Source organism: Meriones unguiculatus, chromosome 7 (assembly GCF_030254825.1).
Source record: "Meriones unguiculatus strain TT.TT164.6M chromosome 7, Bangor_MerUng_6.1, whole genome shotgun sequence".
NCBI lineage: Eukaryota > Metazoa > Chordata > Mammalia > Rodentia > Muridae > Meriones > Meriones unguiculatus.
The window spans coordinates 106,420,237-106,439,506 of NC_083355.1; the positions used below are offsets into that span (position 1 = coordinate 106,420,237).

Here is a 19,270-nt window from a genome sequence, read left to right on the forward strand (position 1 = left end):
AGAATACTATATTATGAAAATTTAATTGGAAGAAGTAAAAGACCAATATGTCAATACGGTACTTTGCTGACATGGTCACTACTGTGGATACTGGACCTTAATCTTGCTGGCACTCTCTGAATGAGTGGAATGCTCATAGAACTGTGTGGGCAAAGGTGGAGGGAAACATTTCTCCAATGGCTTCTGCCCCTACTGCCCCTACTAAATGAAAGTTGTCACAGGATTTGGATTAACTTCCGATACTACCAGCTCTTCATGCTTATAGACCCTCCCATGTTTACCTCCTGCTGAGTGGGCACTGGAGAAACTCTGGAGCAGAAAAGAAAAGATATCTAAGGAACATGCTTGAGACTAGACACTTTTGGGGAAGATGAAATCAAAACTGTCAATCGAGAAGTATGAAGATGATGTAAGAGGTAGTGCTTATGAGGCAACTAATAGAAAATCCTTTCCTGCCTTTTGATACTGAGTTTACAGTAAACTATGTTAACACATAATGGTAACAAGAAAGTTACCTAGATCTCAAGGGATAAACTGTGATGTTTCTTGTCACTTCCATGATTGCTGTAAAATAATGAACACAGCTTGAAGCAACCACAACCCAACAAGTGAAAGCCAACTGAAGGTTCATATCCCTCAGAGATGAGTCTGATTCACATTAATCAAGCAATACCCAGCTTTCCCTGACTTATCAGCCATTTCCTACATATCTGTGAGGGCATCCTAAATGTCACTTCAGCCCATTATAATAGTTACACCCCCCCCACTCCAAATGGGAAGCACTATATAATCTCCTCATCTCTGCAACTGAAGAATACTATATTTATGAATATTATTGAATCCTATGAAAATCCAACTTCAGAATAGTACCTCTTGGCAATTCTAGACTATATGCTTCACTAGCAATTTCTTTATGAACTGAGTGAAGTTTCTTCTTTGGGCTCTCCTATGAACACAATCAGATAGTGTATTCTCCTGTCTCACACACTAAGTCTGCTCCAGTTTTCTCTCTTCTAGGAGACTTCTGACCATACTCTGCAAAAAATTCATGTTCAAGCTTTAAGGACAAAGTGACTAGGCTATTTAATTCTGAGTTTTGTTAATTAAGTTTAATTACATTATCCCTTATTCAGCTTACTTCCCTTCTACCTTGCCACACCTGCTCCATTTAGTAACTCCCAGATTCACTTATTCCACATAAGTCTTCTACTCTGTTAGCATATCTAAAACCAGGTGCTGGAATGGAATTATCTCTTTTCTCCTGGAAAAAGAATACAACCACCCTGCTTAAACTATGTTGAGACGTGTCTAGTTACTGTTCGAGGGGAAGTGAGGGAAGATATAAGGCAAATCTTAAGAACAAAAATGTGTGAGACATTCCGTTCAACAGGATCTTTGCATGGACTTCAAAAAAACCACAGTCTGTTCTTGTCTAGCAATGTGTTAAACTCTAGCCAAATGTCCTTTCTGACATCTAAGAGTCCTACTCTTTCCATATTAGGGCCATGAACATCTGACAAAAAAACATTTTTTAAAGACATAACTATTGTAAATGACATATAGTAAGAGACTTTAATAGGGTTTGGGCCTGACGAAGTGTGGGAGTTGGTCTCTTTGGGGGTCTATTTGTTCCACATCTGAGGCTAGGGTTAAGAACAACAGGGCAGGTAGTTAGAAAAGAAAGCAGACATGAAGAGGGAAAGAGGAAGGATAAACGAGAACACTGAGAACAAACTGGAACACATAAGGACAAACAAAAGTATTTATCTGTAGGTATCTTCAGAGCTCTAAATTCAGTCATGCCAGTGACATTCAGAGAAGCTAGACGCACTAGTCCTAGATTCCCCAAAGCTCATAGAGGTAATCCAAAAGAGCTAGGGAACCTGCAGTGCTGGCCAATACTCCATGCAACAGTATGATATAGCAGATTAGCGACCTATAACACATGGGGTTATACCTAGAACACAACTTCAGACCATCAGTGAAAGGAACTCAGCTGCTGCTTCATTTCTGGCCCCTGTCTATCTCACCCAAAAATGTGTATTATGATCAGTGTTAGCCCAAGATCCAAGAGGGAGTTCCAAGAAACAATTCCAGTTAAGACCAAATGACAATATAAACTTAGCACAGAAGGTACAAGACTCTGCTACCCTTATGATTAAATCCTGAGTCCAATATTTTATATAATTTGTCTAAGCCCATAGACTTTGAGGGTCTTTCTAAAGTTTCTATGAATCCTCTTTTTTGTTTCCAAGGTTTCAAAAACTGAGTCAGTCAACTCAGGGGCCTTAATATTACCACTTTCCCCACCAAATACTCAAACTATCATGTATGTCCAACTCTTCCCCTTCTATTCCATGCTAGTCTTGATCCTGTCACATATCAGGTTTATCAGCACCCACTGCTACCAACAATGGGATCCTTGTTATGGGTTCTACTAAGACTCCCTGTGAGTAACCCTCTGCAACACCCCATCCAAGGGTGTGCTTTACAGACACTAACAGTCTTATCCCGGACTGCCGTGCAAGTGGTTTACTTGGAAGGTAATCCCAAAGAATGAAAGAAGAAGAAATTGGCAAGAGTAAAATAGAGAAACAAAGGTACATTATCAACTCTAATCTAGCTCTTTTGAAGAGCAGGTGGAATGCCTCTGAGAATTTTCCACTCTAAAATCAATATAGAGAAGTGCATATGTTATCAGCTCCCACACCCCATTAGTTAAAGGCTGTCCCAGTGGACTATTAATGCCTTTTCACTTTAGAGGCAAATTCATACTTGCTGAGCCAGCTCCCACCAGGAACTTAAGCCTTAGAACAAGAATCAATGTCTTGAGCTGAAAGTGTGTCCAAAGTAAATGCCATCAACCTGAAGTGGATTGATGCTGACACAGAATTGTTTATCACAGCTATACTTGGGGACTCCAAAATGAGACAAAGAGGTTGGGAGACTGTGTACCAGGGTATGAGATACACTATCCATCAAACAGATGTGACACTGCCACCCTCAAGTGTCTTTAGTGCAAAATGGTGCCTGTGACCATACAAACACAGTTAAATAAATGTTAGCTGTGATTGTTAAGACACTTAACTAAGACTGTGCTATCTCAACAGTGAGCAAGAAATAAAGGAGATACTTCAGTTATAATTGACAGAGAGAGAGAGAGAGAGAGAGAGAGAGAGAAGGAGAGAGAGAGAGATCGATCCAGTGTTTCTAACTACAGTTTTGGCAGGATGAAGATAGCAATGTCACAAAATAAAACATAAAAGGCTGGAAAAAGAAACACTGTTTAGCTTGAGAGACTAGGGTATCTGTGGGTAATCAAATGTTTTATGTACATTGGGCTGATGAAGTGAATGATAAGGAATACAAGAAGAGATCTAAAATAAAAACAGAAACTTGGCTAATGGTTCAAGCAGTGAAGAGGATGGCTGAACCAGAGAAAGAATTGTAGAGAGAATGAGAGAGACAACAATGGAAGGAGATGGGGCAAGCCAGTCGGAGAAAGAGCCAGACAGAAGAGTTTTCTGTTGTTAAACAAGGAGATCAGTATCAACACTCAAGCACCAGGTGCTCCAAAGAAGTAAAGCTAGATTCGAGCTGAGACATCCCACCAGACCAGCAAAAGAGGACCATGTTAAGTAACTCTGGAAGTTACTACAGTTTCTGTGGAGCCGTTCAGATGGAGGCCTGAAACTAAAGCATATCAGAGTGAGGGGAGACAAAAACATAGAAACTAGTGGAATAAAAAGCCCATCCAAAGTTCTGTGCAAAAAGGAATGACAACAGTAACTAGAGGACTTGGTTGGTCGATTGGTTGGCTGGCTGGCTGGCTGGCTCACATAAGAAGGCACAAATATGCTTCCGGGAAGGAGAATAGGGAAGAGGTTAATCTGAAGTAGTCAATTTTTTAGTAGGTATAGAACACAATCGGACTTGATCCTCTCTAATCTGCTTAAAATCTGCTTTTAGTATACCAAATAGAAAAATGTGTATTTTATGATCTCATTTTCTGGGGCCAACCAAGTAAGATTAAAAATAGCTCTTCCTATAAAGTCTTATCCTTGATTATTCAGCATTACAAAACATAATATTCTTGGGCTAATTTAATCTCAGTCCAAATGTGACAATTGTATGCAGTGAGAAAAAAAAAAAAGTCTGCTGTTGCTTTTTGAAGGGTTTGTTTTCCCCCTGTTCCGTCATGCAAGAAAATATTTGTAAAGCAACTTATCAGATAAGCTACAATTAGGAAGTGCCCCACAAAGTCCTAACAGCACATACTTAACTGAATGCTAAAGCCTTGACTCCCATTTACAAAGTCCAAGTAGTGCAATTCTAGTAAATGCATGAGAGCTTGAAAAATCAGCGAAATTGCTAGCACGTTGAGTTCCCTTTAACTGCCAGGTGGTAAGCTGTTCTGAAGCTGTTTAGATTTGTGGTTGGGCCTCAAACCATGTCTCTGGAGAGCACTGGCAGCCGAACAAAGTCATATTTAATATCTGTGCACTTTAAAACAATGTTGCCCATTTTTCTCTTATTGCTGTGATCACTTACCTTAAAGGCTTACTGTATTCTGGTGTATAAAACAGCAGTGTTTTATCACTTATTCAAGTGACTCAGGAATTATAGGACAAAACCTATACAAAAACTGAGTCAAAACAAAACACGTATATAAAACAGTAACTAACTGCCTTTCTCCCGCAATACATGTACCAAATAAGTATAATTTATCACTAAGTTAAACTAAACATAGAACATATTAAAAGGAAGAAACAGAAAATTAAGCTTACTAAGAATCTGGCATCAACTAGAGGCTATGTTCAGTTCTCTGAACATAGGAAGCACAGAAATGCCTGATTGCTAGGGCCTGAAAACCTCTTTGGTACATTTTTCTGTAACATGCTACAAATTTCTCCATACAGCCTGAAAAAAGAAAATACTCTTAGTGCTTTTTTTCTGTATCTTAGAATTTTTTCCAAAGATCAAAATAACATCTTTTAAACAATGAAGCTATTGCTCTTGAATAAAGAATTGCCTTTTCTTTATAATTCACAGAGGGACAAAACAATCATGCCCTCAAAACTTCCTCATCTTCCTGTCACCAAATCTACAAATGCACCTGTATCCTTTCCCCATTCCTTTTATAAAAGAAGCGGTTTTTTTTGTTTGTTTGTTTTTGTTTTGTTTTGTTTTGTTCTCTGAACGCCAACCTGCCCTCCAGTCCCAGGTAAACTAAATGCTATCCCCTTCTCAGATTCTTGACACCATCACGTATGGTCTGAGCAGTTTCAGTCTCTGTGACACACACTGGTACTTCATTATGACCTAGCATCAGTTACCTTAAAACAAGGAAACAGAAAATAACCCTCCCTGAAGTCCCTATTTTAATCCCCTCCAGAACAAAGTCTCTCAAAAGTTACCACACTTGCAATTCACTCTTCAACCCATCCCAACCTGACTTTCCCCAACTCAACTTCCCCAACTCAAGCAGAATGACCTTAACAAAGTTACTTTGTGGTCTACGGAATCCACAACCCACATACACACCCCAATCCTCTTCAGTAGGCATCCACAATACCAAAACTTTTGTCAGGTTATTTCCAGGATCTTCCTCTGTATTTTTTCTTAGCAACTCATTTTTTTGGACAATTCTTGACTTTTATTAGGTTTTTTCAGGACTCAGTGCTAAGCCTTCTTTCTATAGCATCTCAGAAAGAGATATTACCTAAGTTGGCTTTAGGTGTACTTACATTTTTGTGACAACAGGATTCTTATTTGAGCCCAAGCCTGCTTTGGTTTCAAAACTGATTGTTGTACTCACTTCCTGGGAAACTGAGCAAGTCACCTCTCTAAGACTCAGTTTCCCATTTGTGAAACTAGAATAACAATAACAAGACTAGCTTCACAATGTTAGTGCCTGACTTAAATGAGTCAAAGTATATCCTGTAACATATAAGGGTTCATCATCCATAATTACTATCATATATATCCATCAGAATATGTCAAAGGCCCCTAAAAGTTACTTTAGTCTGTTAAACCGGGTCCTATGCTTTCTGCAGACTTAAATATTCATCTCTCCTAAGTTCACCATCTAGAAACCCTAAAATAACCCCAGTCACTCCATTCTTCATGTAATCTCCACCCAGAGCAAATAAATTGATCACTTTTGTAATAAAGGGACTCTACATATGTGAAATTCCACATTGCATGACCTTACAAATGGGACAATAACTCCAGTAGACCTAAGCTAATCATATGACTCTAAGTCTATGCCAACAGATGAGAAGAGACCCAAAGACCAAAGTCAAAGCACCTAAAGATGCTAACATACTTTTGCTGGCTTAAAAGAAGAGGGGGCACTGGAAAAAGGAATGCATACCAACTAGATTCTAGAAGCTTACAGTGGTCCCTCACTGACAGCCAAGAAAGAAACTGGAACTTCAGGCTGACAATTACAGGCCCTGACTTCTAGCAACAAGAAGCTGGAACCTGGAAGTATGCAGAACCTCCAAACAACAATCAAGTCTGGCTAACCCCAGGTCTCCATTTTGTGATACCCTAAACAGAGAACCCAGTCAGGTCATGAAGTCCAAGAACAACCCAAGTGTGAGTTATGATAGGCTACTAGAGTAATTGACATTAGCACACTACCTCAGTGAACAGTATCTTCAAACACATTTGTTCTTACCAAAAAGCTCGTATCAATACAATGCCATGTTCAATTTATTCTACTTCCAAAATACTTCTTAATTATACTGACAATTCTCAATATCAATTACCATCCAATCTTAACCTTTATGTTCTGTCTGAATTTCTGCAATAGAGTCTTAGCTGGCCCTCTTCACACATCCCCCTCCCAGCAGTGGGAATCATATCTTGTAACAAATTAATGTGATCAGTTCCCAACGGGCTTCATGCTTTTGCACATGTCTAAATAGTTTATCATAACTTACTAAATCTTGTATTAAATGGCCCTTGCTACCATTCTAATCACATTTCCTGTAGCTTTCTTGGATACGATAGCCTAACCAGAAGCCTTTCCTACTGAAACCTCACTGTATAGAGCCATTTCTGACTTTTGAACCATCTGTTGCTCCTCTGACAGAAATAACTTTGTTCTGCCATCCTTCACTGTAGGCATCCTTTGTATCTACTTTCCTGGGGTTCTTGTACCTCTACCTCCCCTCCAACCCCTATCAATCCTAATCCCTTCTAGCCCCCAAATATTAGGTAAGAGAGAAAGACGCAGCGTATGTCTCTTTAGACTACTTCCTGCTGTTTATGGATGTAGCTCTGTGGGACTAGTCCAATCTTTGTAGTCTGGATATCTAGCAGTCCAGCAACACAGCAAACACAACAGCAGCAGCAAATGAAGCAGCAGGACAAACCAGCAGCAGCAGTGGGCAGCACCAGAAAGAGCAATAGCCGCCACAGGCCCTCTGGAGTTCTGGCATTTATACCCTCACAAGTTCTCCGAATTAAACTATCTGCAACAGGCACAAATCACATATCTTCTAAAGCACGAGACAATCATAGCTAACAGCTGCAGACAAACTGAAGCAGCCCCATATCCCGCACCTGGGATTAAAACAAAAACATATTCACATAACGGGGTTTTTAGAGAAAGTAAAACTCTCACTATACTTCACCCCATCCACGAAAGCTAGGGTCTCAGCTTATGCATGCACAGCCTTTCCTCACTCACCGCACAATGCTGTTAGCATTAGACAAAACTCTGAACCTACTTATGACAACTGCAACCCTAAAGCTAGCTGTATGATCAGATATACAGGGTCCCTCATCATTAGACAGTGATGGTGGAAGCTATTGCTAATTGTTTTCTACTAAAAATTCAATAATCCTCAAATGGATGAATAAAAACTGCCACGGCTTTGCCCAATTTGTAATGAAAAACTTAGGTCAGAATTTTGAGTTTCATATGTAGTTGGCCAATTAGATTTGTTCCAGCCTAATCTTAACTGTGATAACTGCCTACAAATAAATGGTGTGAGTATAAAGGGAAAACAAGCAAAGATTATGAGAGTTGGTTAGCACAAGTACTGCTACAACTCAGTGGATCTGGACAGCAGTGACACTTTACAATGTATTTTAAATATTTCTTCCTTTAAGAAACATAATATCAGATCAGCTAACATATGTGGTTAGAGAACAGAGTGCTTCAATTGACTAAGTATTTCAGTTAATGATGGGATTTTCCACTGATAAAGAAGAGTGCCTGATATAAGGAAAGCCTTGTGTACAGTCTCATATTTTTTTCTGAATACAGAATTCCTTTAAATATGCCTTTTTTTTTTACGGATTAATCATTTTATATCTGTTCAAAGAACAAAATTCACTTTCTTTTTTTAGGATAAAGTAAAAAATAAAAACAGAATGACAAAGATTTTACTTAAGAAAAACACTAGAAAGTCAACTGTCTTCCCACATTTTCCATATTATTTGTGTTATGTATACTTGTATTTAAGTATAAGGGTACTTATATCTTTTAATATACACTTTGGTATGGAAATATGAAAGGAATATTATTAGGATTATAAAGAAGAGAAAGAAGAAAAGTGCAACTGACAGAAGAAAACTAAGGCTACAATCACACTGTCAGATGCTGTGTGCCACCCACATAATATTAGTCTTCTAGGTCAGGAATACTGGCACAACAAGCCTGGAATACCAACTTCAGGAAACTAAAGCAGGGAGGCTCATCACAAGTTGCTGCTAGCCTGGGTTACAGCAGGAACCTACACAGAAAAGTCAAAAAAATCTACTCAGGCACCTACCCAGAGCATTCCTATGAAAAACAGAACAGCTGGTTTAAAGCAACACACTAGCTTTAGGGTAAGATCAGAAAGAAATGTCATGTCTGGAGGCCTCAGAAAGGACAAAGCTACCTCTACAAAGAATGGCACTGCTACTATATCCGATATAAAGGGTTTAATTTACTGCTCCATGTTCTGTTATCACACTTGTGCAAAATTGTCTCTTGGAGGAAACTGAGCTGCTGTTTCAACCCATCTTCAGGAAAATGTTCTGGCTTTCTATTGCTACTGGGAAGAATAAAGATGAACATAAACTTGATGATTTATTAACATGAATTTTTTTTCTCTCTCTCTTTTTGCTTTTTCCAGACAGAGTTTCTCTGTGTAGCCTTGGCTGTTCTGGAACTCACTCTGTAGTCCAGGCTGGCCTCGAGCTCACAGAGATCAGCCTGCATCTGCCTCCCTGAGTGATGCAGGATTAAAGGTGTGCACCAGCACTGCCCGGCATGAATCTCTTTTCTTACAGTTCTAGAAATCAGAAGTCTGAAATTGAGCTAAAAAAAAAATCAAAGGGACCACAGAGCTGTGTTCCTTTGAGACATCTAGAGAAAAACCAGTTACCCAACATCTGGAAGCCATAGGTCTTGATCCTTTCCAGCAACGGCATCACACTGATCTGCGTCTACCCACAAGTCACCGACTTTGGTTCTTCAATATTCCTACCAGTGTGATTAGATAAACCAGCACAATCTTCCAACCCAGGATGCTTAATCACACATGCAAAGTTTTGGTTTTTTAACCATGTAATATGTAACATACTCCCAGGACCCCTGGGATTAGAATGTGAGTATCTTTAGGAAGAGAGGTCATTATTCAGCCTACCACACAAGACTTGATCATGGGCTCAGAAGATGGTTCGATTAGTAACATACTTGTGACCTCTGTTTGATCCCTAGAACCCATGCAAGAAAAAAAAAATCTGGGCCACAAAACTGAAATGCACATTCCTCTATATTCTAAATAATTGTTTTTGTTTTTGTTTTTTTTACATTATTTACATTATTTTCAGGACAGGAATATATAGATTACAAGTGGTCCATACTTGTAAGACGGAAACAGGAAGATCCTGGGGCTCACTAGCCCACTAGCATAAAGCCTACTTGGCAAGTCTCAAAAAAAAAAAAAAAAGAAAAAGAAAAAAGTAGACGGTGCCTGAGTATTATGTTCACTAGCCTTCACAGGCATGCACACACGTCTATATATATAAACCTGCACACTTGCAAACATGCACATTTGAATATGACCTTTTAAAAACCTCATTAATATTACCTAAATTACAAAGACTGCATGTTAGAAAGTTTTGAGTTTTATATGTAGTTGGCCAATTAGAGTATGAGTCACAATGGAAACCCAATCAGAAAAAGATTTTTCAATAAAAGAGCTTATGATAGAATTTGTTTAAGTATCAAGTTTACTTTCACTATTCCAAATACTTTGCTATTTAAAATACCATTTTGAAGGCCACTTAGACAAAATTTTAATATAATAAAGTAACTATAATACCAAGAAAATGGGAACTTGAGGGTTGGAGAGATGGTTTTGTGGGTAAAATGCCTGCAATGTTCCATTTCTTAGCACCCATAGACAAGCTGGGCATGGTGATTGCTTTAATCTCAGCACTTCAGAGGCAGAGACAAGTGGATCTCTAGGAATTCAAGGCCAACTTGGTCTACACAGCAAGTTCCAGGACAGCCAAAGCCCTGTCTCAAAAAGAGAGAGAATTAAAAAAGAAAAAGGAAAGAAAAAAAGGGGGGGCACAGTGGCATTTGAATGTAACCACTCCTGGGAGGCAAAAGCAAATCCCCTGGGCTTTCTGGCCAACTAGCCTAAAAAACGGTGAGCTCCAGACATACACACAAAACTTTATCTCCCTATTCTCCCTTCAGTCTTGTGGGACAATGTCTAACAGATGGTTGAAAAAAAGAGGGAAAAGTGAGAGTTCAATTACAGTTTTAAGTCCAGAGAACTCATTGATTTGGGGAGAAATAGGTATATTTGAGCAGGAGGGACACTGCTAGAAACAAACACAGCGAGGTTAAAATTCTGTTTCAGAACCTATTCATGTCCCCTGACAAACAAGATAAATTCGGGAGTTATTACACCTATTCGGTGAATACAAAGATCTGTAAATCATTCAGAGAATTCAAAGGTGATGCCTGTGGCAGCTTCTTCCTTTTCCCTTCCTCTGCTTTTGAGGACTGACATCTCTCAAACCAAAGTTTACTACTGTGAAATTCAACCAACACAAAAAAGGTGTCAGCTTTTCCCTAGAGGAGGTCTTGTTCACATGAAAGATTTCAACCCCTGCCCATCAAAACACTTCTGTCTTCAGTTCCAAGGTGCTTTTCACTTTTCAGCAGAGGTTAATGTTAGTGTTGATACATCAGATCACATGAGGCTTTTCCCCAGTCTGAAAACACAAAATACACTTGAATCCCCCTTTGACATGATGTAGAGATGGCACTCTATTTGCTTAGATTATTTTCTCAATCTCTGACATTCACAATAATTTTTAAAGGGATTTTCTTTTAGACTGTCGAGCATTTAGTTGTGGGACAGGTGGGGAGTGGGAGGTGGCAACAAGATGGCTTGGCAGGTAAACTGGATTCAATCCCTGGAACCTATGTAAGGGTGGAAGGAGAGAACCAACTCCACACACAACAGGAGACTGTTCATTTTCAGTGGGATTCTACATGATTCATCTGGTAAAATAGTAACTTTTAAAAGCAAATAATGATTCCTGACCTTTGTCTATTGCACAGAAATATCACAAGACACTAGCTTAATGCTGGTGAGTAGTCTGCTGTCTTCTAGCACAACACTTTTGCTTTGGGAATAAGAAAATTTAGGCTCAGAAAGGCAAATAATTTACTCCAGGTCATACAGCAAGTTAACCAGGAGCAGACTCAAAACTACAGCCTATCCTCTGGCCTTTGTTTAATCTTTACTTAAAAGACTCCAAATAACAGTATGAGTAATTAAACACTATAGGGAATCTCCATAGTTGGTGGCAAAAAAGAAAAAAAGATTCTTTGAGAAGCATCACAAAATAGGAAAGCAGATACCTCTAAAGAACAATAAACACAATAGTCCTCAACAAAATAGTAGAAAATTGACTCCAGCAGCAGAGAAAAGCAATCATGATCACATCGGGTTTATCCCAGAATGTGAGGCCATCCTAACAACCAATCATCAATAAACCTCATCAATAAAACAAAATTATATTATCACCTAACAATGAAGAAAAATCATCTGACAGAGTCCAGAACCTTTTTGCAATTAAAAAAATGCCCAAACTAGGAAACAGAAGGAAACTTACTCAATTTGTACAAGGCATCATGGAAAACCCACAGTCAACCCTATAATTAGTAATGGGTGATTAAAGCTTTCTTGCTACATAAGGCACTAGACAAGGGTGTCTGAGGAGTGTAGTTAACATCTCTAGCCAGGACAAGTAAACAAGAAAATGACACAAAAACATGCATATTAGGAAGAAGAAAAAACTCTCTCTCTCTCTCTCTCTCTCTCTCTCTCACACACACACACACACACACAATGTATATATGTATCTGTATAAAAGATAATCACAATATAACTAGTGAACAAAATACTAAGACATACACTAAAGTACTATTAGAACTAATAAACTAATTCAGCAAGGTTTTAAGACACAATCTCTATACACAATTAAATAAAAAAATAACTTCATTAGAATTATTATACATAAAAAAATGAAATATTTAAAAATAAATTGAACAAAACGGACATATTTATACTTTGGAAACAACAAAATACTGTCCAATAAATGAAAGAAGAGCTACACAAGTAGAAAGATATCCCATCTTCATGGATCATATTTAATACTGCTCCGAAGATAACAATCTTAAAACTAATCTATGAATTCAATGCAGTCCATACCAGAACATCACCCAAATAGCTTCTTTGAAGAAATGGACATGCCAAATTCATATGAAAATATCAAGAGACCCAAAATAATCAAGACAATCTTGGAAATAAAAAAGTTGGGCCAGGCGCTGCTGGTGTACTCCTTTAATCCAAGTACTTTGAAGGCAGAGGGCAGGCGATCTCTGGGAGTTCGATAGTTTACAGAGTGAGTTTCAGGACATCCAGGCTACACAGAGAAACCCTTTTTCGAGAAAAAGAAAGAAAGAAAGGAAGGAAGGAAGGGAGGAAAAGAAAAAAAGAATTACAAGATTATAGTTTCCAACTTCAAAACTAAGTTTGTAACTTGCAGTTTTATGGTACTAGCTGAAGAGAGACAACTAGATCAGTGAACTAGAACTTAGAATCTAAAATAATCTATATATCTATGGGTTAATTTTTTTCAAAGCAGGTTCCAAGGCATAGATAGGGAAAGGGCAGTCTTTTCAAAAACGGCACAAGGACAACTGAAGATCTACATACAAAATGTGAATTTGCATCACTACTTCATATGATTCAAGTTCATCAAAAGTCTAGTTGTAACAGCTAAAAATCATAAAACTCTTAGGAAAAAACGAAGGCGTGTCTAAGTCAGAACAAGAAACAATGAGAGGAAGAAACTAATTTTTATCAAAATTAAAGCCTTTCATACCACCCCCCCAAAATGAAAAGTTGAATCAATTTATGAATGAAATATTTGCAATTTTGTATCTGATAAGAGAGATGCATCTAAACTAAAGAATTTTCAATAGTAAAAAAGAAATGAAGATCTCTGTGAGTTCAGGGCCAGCCTGGTCTATACAGGAGCTCCAGGCTAGCCAGATTTACTAGCCAGGCTAGTAAGACTCTGTCTCAAATCAGAGAGAGAGAGAGAAGATGGGGTGGGGGGTGGGGGGAGAAAGGAAAGAAAGTAACCAAGTGCAAAACAGGCCAAAAATAGAAGTAAACATTTCTCCAAAGATATACAGGTAGAGTAGGTTCTTAAGAGCATATACAACACCATTAGAGAAATAGTCAAGGCCACAATGAAGACACCGCTTCACCCATTCTAGGATGGCTAAAAGCATGAAAGACAGATAATAACAAACAATGGTGAGGCTCTAGTGAAAATCCTTCATATACTGCTGTTAGAAAAAGCTTGAAAAAGTTTGAAAAAAATTTTCCCATAAAATCCAACAATTTTACTGTTGATAACTACCCAAAAGAAATGAAAATAGATCTGTTCAAAATTCTGTCTAGAAATGTGCATGACACAAAAGGTAGACATTGCACAAATGTCAATCAACTGAATAGCTAAACAAAATATGGTCTATCTAATACAAGGAAATACAATTTGTCAACAAAAAATTAAGTGTTGATACATGCTATAATGTTGATGGATCTTGATAACATGTTTGCTGAAAAGCAGACACAACTGTATTATAACAAAAGAATGGGCAAATATATAAACAGAAAATAAATTAGTGGTTGGCTTAACCCTGGATAGTAGGAATGTAGGATGACTAATGTAAATGGGTATAAAGTTTCTTTATAGGTGGAGAAAAGTGTTTTAAAATTAAATTACTGTTATGGTTTTAGCTCTGTAACTATGCTACAATTTGTTATATACTTTAAAAAGGACTGTATGGTACCTAAACTGTATACCTTAGACAAAGCTATGTAACAAAAAGCAACATGTAGCTTCCACCTTGCTCTCTTGGATCACTTGTTTGGGGAGAAGCCAGCTTATGTGTCCTTCCACACTCAAGCATCTGTGTGGAAATGTCCACACAGAAAGGAACTGCTACAACCTGTCAAATCCATATGAGTGAGCAGTCTTTGAAAGAGAACCACCAGCCTCAGGGAAGCTCAGGGGACTGTAGTTCTGGCTAACATCTTCATTATTCCAGGGGCTTTAAATTTATTCTTTCAATTTCATATATGTATTCTGTATTACATCCTTTTTCCTATCCCTTTTTCTCCCCCCAACCTTTCCTGTACCTCCTCCCTTGCTCTCTCTCAAATCTGAGGACCCTTTTTCTTTAATTACTGTTGTTACAAATATGAATAAATTGATAAATGCAACTTGATGAGTCCATTTAGTGTTGCTCATATGTATATGATTTTAGAACTGAACACTGGTTACTGGATTGGGAGTTCATCCCTGGGGAAGACCGATTCTCCCTTTCTGAACGATCATTAATTTCCTAGCTCTTCATCTAGGGGTGGGGCCTAGTAAGAACTCCCATTGATAAGAGTCTGGGTCAGAACATCAACTAAGCAACTTACATATCCCTAACAAACAAAAATCATGTCGTTTATAAGCCATTAGAGTTTCCATTGTTACTACACAACAGATAACCTTCTGCAGCCTCCTCCTAAAAGTTAGCAGTCTCTCGAATTATCCTCCCAACACTCTGCCTCCTCTAAGAGTTTATCCTCATCCATGGGTTTACTGTAATTGCTGGCATGTTAGTAGAACTCAATCCTATCACCAAGTCTTAATTGAATGAATCAAAAGCAGACACCTGACCAAAAGCCAAAAAAGTCCTCCTCTCAGAATTTAAGTGAAACTGTCAAAAGGATGGTGTCTTTCAACAGCTGAAGCCATAAAATGTAGAACTTCCATGCTGTCCATTTTCTGTCCCAGGGTTGGGCGAGACTGGACAGCAGTGAAGAAACTTGGCACATGGACTAGAAGAGATTTAAGGCACAGTAGAGGCAATTTAAGTCTCTGGTGCTGATTCCTCAGACCTGTCTTTCCAGAGGCGAAGCCACGTTATTAACCACAACATGTATTTGTTGAATAAATGAGTGGGTAAAATCATCTCCATTTTCCAGTCATGTTCACCAAAGTTACATTTGACTATTTAAAGGCTAATGGCTTTAATCTTTCTTTTGTTGCCTTTATACATTTTGAATCTCTCCATTATTGTACTTAAGAAATAATATATCCTGGTTGTTGGCTTATATGGACTCTTCCTCTGCAGCTAGATTCAGAACATTTTCTTTGCTACCTTCAATACCAGAAAACAGAAAATGCTCAAGAATTTAGTTTGCTTTGTTTGATCTTGAATTCTGTATTTTTCAGCTTTTATAATTACTGTCATCAATTTATCAAGACCTAACATCTGCAAACCTTGCCCTTATTTTCATCCAAAATTGAGGACACACAAATGCCACTGTATCCACCATCACCTTCTGTTTAAGACAGGGCTTTTTTTCTTCGCTACTGTATATACCAGGTTAGCTGGCCTACAAGCTTCCACGAGACTCTTCTGTCTCCAGCTCTCATGGTGCCATACAAGCACGAGGATTACAGATACACACTACTATACCCAGCTTTTTTGTGGGTCCTAAGGATTCAATCTCAGGTCTTCACATGTGTATGCTAAGTGCTCTACCTGGGGTTAAAGAGATGGCTCTGTGGGGCAGAGTACTTGCAAGATATATACAAGCTGCTCAACAGCAGCAAGGGCTACAAGAGTTTATACTCTGCTTGAGAAAGCAAAGACACATACGGAAAGGTAATAGCCAGGTCATGTATTTTCCAGGTATACTAGATTAATCCATACATCTTATGGTAGGATCTTATTATGGAGTAACTTTTTGAATTTTCATTCAACCAACATTTTCCTACTGCCTACTGTGTGTCATGTAACTTGATTAACATTTCCCCAACAGTTTTCCATTCATTTCTCATTTTATAGATGAAAGAAGTAAGCCTGCAAAGGTGTAGTGATTTTCCAAGCTTAGACAGCCAGCTAAGTGACAGAGATAGTACTCATCACTACGTCTTCCGACTCCATGTCCAGGCGTGCCACACTAGTCAGTTCCAGTCACATGAGCCATTTCCATGTCCTTATACTGAGTTTCCAACTGCATGTTCACTCATCCTATACCATACAATATAATCGCCAACTACCAAGCTGAGAAATGACGACATCAGATCTCACTGCTCTAGCACCTGTTACAGCACCATGTGCTAAGAGGAGCAAGTTGGCTGATGATGGATAAGTGACTCTTTCAAGCTATATTTTAACAGCGATTTTGACCATTACATCTGAGCAGTTGTTCAAATGTTTAGCAGTAGGTTGAAATGACTGTACCTTTTCTTTGACATTACTAGTGAATTCAGTACAGGCTCATCGTTCATCAGAAAAAATTCTAAATGCAAACTTGATGATTCCCGCAGTCAGTAGAGAAGGGGAAATAGAGAAATGCTCACTGTTTTCTGCAGAAATAGCACTGTTTGCAAAACCCAGAAACTGAGCAATTGGCTGAGTACTAACAAGTAGGCTGCCCCTTAGTCCTTGAGCAAAAGACTGCTTGTTGCAACACAATCAATGGCTAAGAGTGTAAGACTTCGAGGAGCATTTGCTAGACTGGATGATTCCACACGTGCAGCAAGGAATCATTATGTAAGATTGGGGGAAAACCAAACTCCTCACTCTAGAAAGCACGTGACAAGCACCTGCTGCAAACTGGATAAACGTATACTGAGAAAAAGACTTGAAAACATCAGTTGATTAAATTTGGAGGGAAAAGCTCCACCAAGGGAATCGACACTGGCTATGCTAGGAACTCAAAAATACTATGGAATAACTGGTTCAAGATACTTTAAAGAGCCAGAACAATCAAAACTGCAGTGCTTAAAACTGACGCACTGAGAAAGCATGAATTTGACAGCTTATGCTAAGTCCTAAGACTGGCACCCAAAGGAATGCTAATGAGCAATCTCATTAGAAGGAACGAAAACTAACAACTGTGGACCACAGCTCGCTTTACAATCGGTTTCAGTCTGTCCCAAACAAAAGCAAAGTGAACATGGCTCATACCTGAAACCTACCACTTACCCTTGGTACCTACTTAACACAAGAGTCCTTCACAATATGCCAAAGACTTAAGTATCAAAATCTCAAACCACTGTCACTAATAACAAGCGAGTCGTTAAAATGCACTGTACGTTCAGAAATGATAAAGTGTAAGGGGAGACCTGACTCCATCCATGGTCGTGGGGAAGACCCAAACTGAACCAATTGATCCAGATAAGAAATTTCCAAAATAAACCCCAGATTTCCACAATGGAAAAGCAATCCAAGAAGTAAAAAGCTTAGCACACAGAGCTTTACTGATCACCAGCACCAGGGAGGTAAGCGCAGGAGTCGCCTAGTGACCCTTTCACCTCGAACTTTACATTTACCATTTACAAGGCTGCTTTCCAAAAGACGCTGGCAGAAAAAAAAAAAAAAAGAAAAGAAAAGCCAAGGCGAGCACGGCACTTCACGATAACTCTAAAAGAAAGGACTCCATCCCAGAAGAGCACGAAGCCTTTTTACCTCACCAGAGCCTAACCCAGGACCAACCACCCCTCAGGTAGGAGTTGCAGGACCTCTGTCCCTTAGGGATGGTGCACACACACACGCACACGCACACGCACACACACACACTCCCTCGCATCCCCTCACACCTGGACCACCCCAGGCAGAGGCGCAGTGTAAAGTGAGTTTCAAGCGCTACAATAACGCACACAACTCACCTCACGCTGACGCCAAAAGGCACGTTTCGCTCGAGACAGGCTGTAGTGACAGCTGTCACCTATGCAAGAAGGGGAGCAAGAAGGCATCCTCCCAGGCTGGGGCCCCATATCGGGGGGCCCAGCGGGAGCAAACTGCCAAGACCCCCTGCCCTGAGCCTCCGGGGACCCCCTGACTCGCCCCTGCCCGCACAGCCCCGCCCCGGGCCCGTCCCCCCAGTCCGCGCCCCCCTCGGCCTGCGCGCGCCCAGCCGGGCCGTCGGGCGCGCTCCCGCGGCCGGCCCGGCCGGCAGAGGGCGGGGTCGCTCACCGGTCCGCAGCTCGTGCTTGACGGTGAGGAGCCGCTCGCCGCCTTCGCCGCCGTCCCCGCTGGTGCCCGCGCCGCCGCCGCCGCCGCCCTCCCCCTCCATCTTCACCCTCTCCCCGATCGCGCGGGTCGCTCCGATGGGAACCTGACGGGACAGCAGACGCCCCTTCGCCTCACGGCCCCAGGAGCCGGGCTGCGGCCGCGCCACAACTCCGCCGCCGAGGCGAGTGGCTTTCCCGCTCTGGCCGCGCAGCTCCTCCGCCTCCTCCCCTCGGCGGGCACCGCTAGTACGGCGCAACCCCGCGCCCTGCGCCTCCACCTCCTCCGCCAGGCCGCTCCGCCCACAGCCCGCCCGGGAGACAGCCCCGAGCCGCCGGCGCTATTGGGCGCCGTGCGCGCGCGTCCGCCAGCGCCCGTCCCCATTGGGCGGCCGGCTCTGACGTTTCACGAGGCGCCCCGCCCCACCGCTCGAATTGTTGTTGCTTGGCGGGGAGGCAGGAGAGGGAGGAGCGCGGACGCTCCGATTGGCAAGACCCAAGCTTCGGCCCCGCCCACCGGCGTGGGTGCGCACGCGCAGGCCAGGCCTTCCCTCTCCTGACCTCCCCAGAATGGTTACACCCCTTATTCCCCAGCTTCGATCTGTTAGTAAACAGTGTCTAGTAGTCAGGAGGCGCT

General features: G+C 40.6%; 1 protein-coding gene across 3 annotated transcripts in view; it reads right to left on the bottom strand.

The window, feature by feature from the left end:
* Positions 1-18,932, bottom strand: part of Rps6ka5 (ribosomal protein S6 kinase A5) — a 185,651-nt gene extending 166,719 nt beyond the window's left edge. For 2 of the 3 annotated variants that reach the window (XM_060388048.1, XM_060388047.1), the window contains exon 1: positions 18,599-18,932. In XM_060388048.1, the coding sequence (XP_060244031.1) occupies positions 18,599-18,698 (100 nt within the window). In that variant the 5' untranslated portion in view covers positions 18,699-18,932. Of the gene's footprint in view, positions 1-18,291; positions 18,434-18,598 lie in introns of those variants that run through there. The other variant, XM_060388049.1, reaches the window with a different exon arrangement.
* Between the last annotated feature and the right edge of the window lie 338 nt (positions 18,933-19,270).